The sequence below is a fragment of the Pinus tabuliformis genome, chromosome 1_1, assembly GCF_031772625.1.
Source record: "Pinus tabuliformis cultivar Carrire ecotype Pingquan chromosome 1_1, CPIR1, whole genome shotgun sequence".
NCBI lineage: Eukaryota > Viridiplantae > Streptophyta > Pinopsida > Pinales > Pinaceae > Pinus > Pinus tabuliformis.
The window spans coordinates 517,475,762-517,483,427 of NC_142297.1; the positions used below are offsets into that span (position 1 = coordinate 517,475,762).

The 7,666-nt window shown below is 37.8% G+C and overlaps 1 protein-coding gene across 1 annotated transcript; it reads right to left on the reverse strand.

Annotated features, from left to right (window-relative positions):
• Positions 1-3,452: 3,452 nt before the first annotated feature.
• On the reverse strand, positions 3,453-7,214 carry LOC149214055 (disease resistance protein Roq1-like). Its single transcript, XM_089389277.1, has 4 exons — positions 6,568-7,214; positions 5,327-6,422; positions 4,901-5,197; positions 3,453-3,989 (listed from the first exon to the last, which is right to left on the reverse strand). Exons 1-4 carry the CDS (start codon positions 7,212-7,214, stop codon positions 3,453-3,455), a joined length of 2,577 nt encoding a protein of 858 aa, XP_089245403.1.
• Between the last annotated feature and the right edge of the window lie 452 nt (positions 7,215-7,666).

Below are 7,666 nucleotides of genomic sequence, written 5' to 3' on the forward strand. Positions count from 1 at the left end.
ATCATGATAGTTCAAAAGAAGAAATGTTATCATTTTTATTTTGTGGAATCTTATTGCTATGGAGTTCGTGCATGTATAACTTTGGTTCTGGTGAATGCTTTTGCTGTTTCTTTTGTCGATGGTATTTCAACAATAATGCACACGTATACCAATTAATATGACCCTAATTCTTCTCGCAAAAGATTTTTGTAGCTTATATTTTTTATAGAAAATTGTGTTGTTGGAAGTTTCAAATTTTCTTTTTAATCAAATATTGTAGTAATATCCACAAAATAATACTATAATTAGATTGCCTCTAAAAAATTCTCATTGCAATTGTTTGAATAATTGGACTAATCACCTTGTAATCACATATTTTAATCACATGTTTGAATGATTGGACTAATCACCTTGTAAGCACAATGTCACAATAGATCAATTTCCTTGTATATGAAAATAACATCCATAAGATGAGAGAGTAAATGGGCTTGTTGAATTCCCTCATTATAATTCCTATACAAATACATGATCCAATTGAATTTCGTCCATAAATCATAAATCTTTTATAGAAACTATAAATAAATAGTCTTATTAAATTTCTTCTATATAAAATTGTAATACTGATATAATTATATTTGAATTTTTAATATATAGATAATATTCTTCATTTAAATCTGTACAATTTACATGTTAAAAGATATAATGTATTACATATACCTAAAGTTGTAAACTATTTTTCATTTTCATAAAAAAATCATTTCTTTTAATTTAAATATTAAAAAATATTAAAAAAAAACTAAAATAATGTAATTGCTGCTCCATGTCCATGTCCCTCAGGCCAGGTTGGTCTGCTCCGTGTTTTAAGCCGTACAATTTACATAAATTTGGAGTTCTGTTTCCATATGCTCTGTTTTCTGTCTAATTAATGAGAAGCGCAGCGCTGTTTTACCGGGATTCGCGGTAGTCGCAGACTTCTTTGTCGGAATCTCATGTTTGTGGTACTGATATAGACATTAGAATGCTAGGGATCTATGAAGGGTAGAAATGGGTTGTGAATGGTAGAAGTGGGAAAAACCCATTGTTTTGGTGGTTATGCACTGCGGATAGCTACGTCATATTCTGTAGTTTCAAGGAAATATCGAAAACAATTGATGTTTGTGTCATGACTAATTTATCCTCCATTTTCCCTATATGCGTGTTTTTTTAAATCAATAATGGCAAAATTGTTAATACAGGTTTATTTCTAATTTAATAATTTTAAATGTAATAATTTAATTTAATTTAGTTTGATTCAGTTAGTAAATTTTTTTGTAAATTTAGTGGGATTATATATTAGCATGTTTAATATATCATCTTTATAAAAGTAGGGAATTAAACTAGTAACTTCACACCAAAAAATAAAGATTATCCAAAATCCCATGAACTAATTAATAAAAGTTTTAATGGACAAAAAAAGATAAAATTAATTAAATTATAAATTTATTTCAAATTGTAATTTTTAATTATTATAAAAATAATTAATATAAGAGTGAAATATATAAATTTTTAAAATATGTAACAAAAAAATAATAAACAATAAAATATTGTTAATATGAATAACGATAGAGATTATATTTTTATATTTCTTAATTAAATTAGAAAAATAGAAAAACTTAATTATTTTTAAAGTATATTTAAATTTTTTTTTCTCATAAATCTATGCTATTCTATTATATTATGTACAGGAAAACATTACAAACAGAAAGTCAGGTTGCCCAAGGCCGACTGTGGCTCTGTAGGTTATCAGCTCGCAACTCCATATTAGCCCATGTAGGGGCAGCACTTCCAACCAGAATGTCATCCAGAACGCCACAAACTACAACATTGTTTTCAATCCAAGCAAAAATAACCCACGCAGGGGCTGTGAAACTCAAAAACTTCCCTCGCAGGGGCGACAGAGGACCTATGACAGCGCCTTTACGAATCCTACTATCAGAGCCGTAGCAAATATAGACCTGTATATGAACTTGAGAGACACCGACATAAACATATACCCTATACCAGACCCAGACACAGACAGAGACCGAGACAGAGGACTTAAACCAGACCTGAACAAAAGTGAAGGACGTCGGAGCTTGCCGCAGAGTTCTACTCCTCGGGCTTCTCCTCATTGATCAACACCATCCGTAATGTTCAGGGAGGCCTTCCTTTTCTTCCACTGCAGCTTTCTTGGAGGTCGACGCCTCCTGCTTCTGAGGTTGGATGGGAGTCTGCTCAGGGATGCCCTCTGTCTTTTCCTCGACGATTTCCGGTTGCTCATCTGATAGCGCCTCCTTGCTGCCCGAACCGCCCTCACTTTCCTGCGTGTCCTCAATGAATAAGACTGAGATGTGTGCAATGATGCATGAATTATTCCTCGAGCTGCCGAGGGTGAAAACGGAAGTTCCAAACGCTGGAAGAGAGGGTGGTCCTGCATTGGGGCTGCCCGTGTCCATGAATTGAGCAGCCTGTATGGGAGTAGCCCCTGCCCTTCTGTGGCAGTAACAACAACAACAATGGTGGTGGGAATCCGTAGCGGGATGGCGTGATGAGCCTCCTCGACTTGTGCCGCGTCTACAAGGCATCCTTTCCCTTGGTCTGACCATATTTGCAGTGATGCTGGCGGAGTGAAACAGAGCGTCAATTGAAGGTTTCCCCCGCTTGACGGAGAATAGTTCTCTCCCACCAGATCTTGAACGAAGCACAGTATCACCCACACCGCTATCAACAGGGCATACGAGCTCGAAATGTCCCTTGACCTCTTGTAAACTGGTTGTAACAGTTGAGGCTGCTTCCTGGAGGAAGAGATAGCCAACACAAACCTTCGCGGCGTGCTCCTTACTCTGAGTATGGACCCGCCCCATTCTTTCTCCCAATTTAAGCTTCTCAACATTCTCTCGATTCCTGGACGCCATAAATGCTCTCTGCAACCAAACCAACTCACCTTGTGTTGCATTGAAGGCCCTGTGCAATCGTTTCAGAACTTTATTCCTCGGCGGCAATCGGTGATGAATTCCGCTGAAGGTCACGAGGCGGCACATGTTGGCCATGTGGCCCTTCACTTGCAGACTTACTGATTTAAATTATCTATAATAAATATTTTAATTAAATTGAAAAATGAAAAATAAAATTATTTTTAAAATTTTAAATTATTTATAATAAATATTTCGAAAAGATAAAATCTTAGTTTCTGCCTAAATATTAATAATTAAATTAAAATTATAAAATCTCTCCAAAACAAACACAACAGCACGAGTAGCATAATGCCTAAATGTGTATGAAACAGAAATTCTGAAAAGACTACTAAAAATGGTTGCCGCGGCCATTTTAAATACATTGATGCAGAATTACCATAGGAAATGAAATGTAAACAAATATTTTCGAACAAGATCAAACTTGGCTGTAACAAGTTTCAAGACCAAACTCAAGTGTGACAGCTTTCCTGATTTCTTCTTTCATTTTTTATTTTTTGTGTTGTTATCCATGGTCTCTTTCGCCAACTTCCGTACACTCTCCTTCAACTTTTTACATTCAAATATCCCCTTCAACTCTTCCAACGATGTCAACGACTCGAGACCCAGCAGCTCCTCTATTTCATTACACCCGCTGATGTCCAGTAGTCGAAGGTTTTTAAGACCAGGAAGACCATTTATTTTTTCCAACGCAATACTTCCTTGCAACTCCAAGGATATTAGGGCTGTTGGCAGCGCTCCAAGCTCCACTAGTTGAGAACAAAAGCTGACGTTGAGATGTCGAAGGGCTGGACAAAAGCCTTTCGGAAATGATACTTTCTTTATTCTCGTCCCCTGCAGGTCGAAGTGTGTGAGTTGAGTAAGGTCACCCAGGCAAGCCGGCAGCATTTCGAATCTTAAACAGCTATTCAAGCTAATGTGCTGAACATTTCTTAAATCCACAACGGAGTCTGTGGGCATTTGAAAATCTGCACACCCAGACAACTCTAACTTCGAAGGTGCCTCCAATGCCAAAGGTGCCTGCAATGACCTCTTAGCATAAGTATTTTGAAATTATTATGAGTATAGGCTAGGTGCCTATTGAATATTGAGACATTAAGAAAATTTAAACACATTGGTTTAAAATAAATATGCCTATTTAATAAATATGCCTAATAGCTTTTAAAACATTACATACACCCACATTTACAGAAAGCAAAATCAAGTGATAAACCTCCTCTCAAAAAAGAGTACTCGCTCAGATCCAGGTAAACTTTTTTATGGAGCTCTTGAACTCTAAATCCTTCTCCTCTATGGACACAACAACATTCTGAGAATATTTCAACCGTGTTACTCCTCATAAAAATTATGTAATCGCTCATAGATATTATGCTCACTAACTACAACTTTTTGTAATTTTTTACTTGCTCTACCGTGGCAAAACTACTATTAGTGGACTTTTCTGTAACTCCCTAAACAAATATGATTGTAAAACAGAAGAACAAAGATGAGAAGACAGGTACTCCTTTTTATAATATTTTTTTCCTAAAAGATAATTAATAAAGTGAAAATCAACCTTTTTATAATATTTTTTTCCTAAAAGATAATTAATAAAGTGAAAATCAACCATTAACTTGTCTCCTCTGTTTTCAATTTCAAAAATATATAAAATTCAAAATCAATGAAGTGAAAATTAAATAATTAACTTAATTCCTACACCTTAGAGACACCTTAGATTTGGGCATTAATATGAGGATTGCAGATTTCAAAAATATCGAAAAACTAATTATCTGGAAAGAGAGTTCAATTCCTCACAATCAGATTCCCGGAGACACTCAGATTTCTAAGTTCAGCAATCAGATTTCCAAGATATTTACAAATCTGGAATCGAACGTCTCCCCGGAAAACCCATAAACATAAATTTAAAATAAAAATACAAAATTTGCACGTACCGCAATTTCGCACTGCCACAATGTTTTCAATTGGCCGCTGAACACTTGTATGGCTCTCAAATTCCTGATTCGAATCCAAGAAGGCAGGGAAGGGTACGGGCACTTCTTCCAGCAAAGCCATACAAGCTCATCCGAATTTCTGAGAAACGGGGATAAGCTTTCCAAACAATCACCTTCTGCCCTCAACAGGTGCAACTTGCTCATATCAACGGAAAAATGCTCCAAAGGGTTGCGGAATAAAATGCCAGATATGCCTTCAACCATGTTAATCCCGCGCACCTGCATTTCCATCTGAAACTGTTAGAACAATATGAACATACTTGCAGAATTAAACCATATTGAAAAAATACTCGCGAAGTTTTCAGAACTCAAAACTCACAGACATTTCTATGCACGTAACTTTGAAAATTACATTCAAACACATACAGTTGGTTGGATAAACGCATTATGAAAAAGGTTGTCGGTTGGGCGCCAAAGACGACGATGACATCTCGGGAGTTCTTTTTCAGCGAAATCTCTGCCCAAGTCTCTCAAGTGATTGTGCATTCTTATACGGTTTTTAGAGTCGATCTCCAGAATACACTTGTACTCCAGGTTCTGAAGATTCAACCTTCCTTTCCAACCAGATCCGTCACATATTTTTATGACCAGATCTTTATCTTCTTCTATAAAGAAACAGGCTATATCTAAAAATATCTCTCTTTCCTGGCGATCAAGACAGTCGTAGCTAATTTTTAGACTGCTTTGTATATCTGAAGGAAGTACTAAATCTGATATTTTCAGCAATTCGGCTTCCCAGTACTCTAAGTCTTTTTGATAAAGTTGCCCCCCGAGCACTTCGAGAGATAACGGCAATCCATCACACGCATCCAAAAACTTTGTAACCACTTCTTCAAATCCGGCACCAGGTTGAGGCTCCTGAAAGGCATGCATGCAAAAAAGGCTTTGTGACTTTTCTCTGTCGAGCCCTGACAGCTTGTAAATGGACGAGACTCCGTTACTTGAAAGAAAATCTCTATTGCGAGATGTAAGTACGATTAAGCTATCGGAACTAAGGGCTTCCTTCAGAGGTAAAAACAATGCTTTTAACCGCTCGGCATCATCGATATCATCCAAAATTACGAGAGCTTTAAAACCCGCGAGACGACGAGAAAGCACCGATATACCTTCAGCAATGTTACTTACTCTCAGATCCTGTGAAGTCAAACCTTGGAGGAGTTTATTCTGCAGGGCAAGCGAAGAAGTTTCGACTCTCACATCTCCTAGAAAACAAGATTGATGGTAGGCTGACCTGTTGCGGTTAAAGTACTCTAAAGCCAAGGCTGTCTTCCCTACACCGCCAGAACCCACAAGCCCCACAACCTTGGTCTTCCCGCCGTGTCGCTGCTGCAGCATCACTGTTTTCTCAAAATCTTGTAGCTTTTCATCCAAACCAGTTGGATATTTAGCCACATACAAGTGTGGTTTTCTAACATTTTCCTCGACCACTTGAACTACAACATTCGCGAGCTCGCCTTCGTCTCTGGTTAATCACAACAAAACAAACCAGAAATGAGTACTAAAAGAAAAAAGCTACATTTATCAATACAACCTATTTATTTAAGACGCTTATACTAAAAGTTCTAACACGAAAAACTATAATAGACAGTGATACTAAAAGTTCTAACCGATTATACGCCTCCAGCTCCAAGCCGCTTAATGCTGAAACGTCAGACAGTGCTTGTTTCCAACCTGCAATTGTTTCTTGGCTGCATCTCATTTTCTTTACATGATTTCGGAATGCTTTATCATAGACTCCACTGTTTGCCCTGGAGAACCCAAGAAATCTCAGGATGTAACCCAACCGGCACCAAAGAAATTCCAAGATTTGATCCATCAGTCCATGTCTGCCCTCGTCCATCCTAATCCGTAGATCAGAAGGCCTAACATTATAAAAGACTGGAACAATTGTAGCAGTTGTAGCAGTTGACTCCTGCATCTTCACGAGTTCATCTAGACACCATCTCGATTCCGCGTATCTCGGAGAGAAAATGGCTATATGAACAGAGGATGTTGCAATAGCTCCTAAAATTTGAGAATCTAAGCGGTCTCCAACCTGCATTTCTTCTCGGTCCAGAAAGACTCTAAAGCCACGGTCACAAAGACGATAGTAGAGATGGCTAGCTAAAGTGTTCTTCACATCGGGCCCGCGATGATTTATAAACACTTCGTAATTGGAATTGGAACTGGTGCTGGGAGATGCAGCCATAGAAGTGGAGGTAGAGGAGGAGGGAGTGACTTTGCGATGACGAGGGAGGTCTGTTGGATCGGCCATTAATTAATGGGATACAGACAAATAAGATGATGAAGATTTAGGTAGCCAGATCGAAAGTAGAAGGTATTTCCGCTCCTCAATCTAAAGCGTACAACCTTCCAAACCACTACTCTGTGTTATGCCTCGGGTACAAGTCTATGGGAGGGATTTCCTGTCTCGTCTATCTAACGCGTGCAATCTTCCAACCCTAGTTTTATGCCTCGGGTACTCGTGTCGCTCTTATTTATAGATGTAGAGGCTACTTAATCCACTAAAGCCGCCGACTTTATGTAGATTCCTGATTCTCTGGATATTCCGCAATACGGAGCCGTTGACTTTTTCTATATTTCTGATTCTCTGGATATTCCGCAATTAGACGAATATGTGTGCTGTCAATAATTGACTACTCCTGTGTCGAATATTTGGAGAATCGCCATCAATATATATAAAAACACCTTATTGAAGTTGGGCTA

Bases quoted from the DNA above. Each gene is read 5' to 3' on its own strand.
- LOC149214055 (XM_089389277.1), bottom strand. From the start codon at position 7,214: ATGGCCGATCCAACAGACCTCCCTCGTCATCGCAAAGTCACTCCCTCC. The intron at 6,423-6,567 runs GTTAGAACTTTT...GTGATTAACCAG, and splicing joins GAGCTGGAGGCGTATAATCG to AGACGAAGGCGAGCTCGCGA. The intron at 3,990-4,900 runs GTACGTGCAAAT...AGGTCATTGCAG, and splicing joins TGTGGCAGTGCGAAATTGCG to GCACCTTTGGCATTGGAGGC.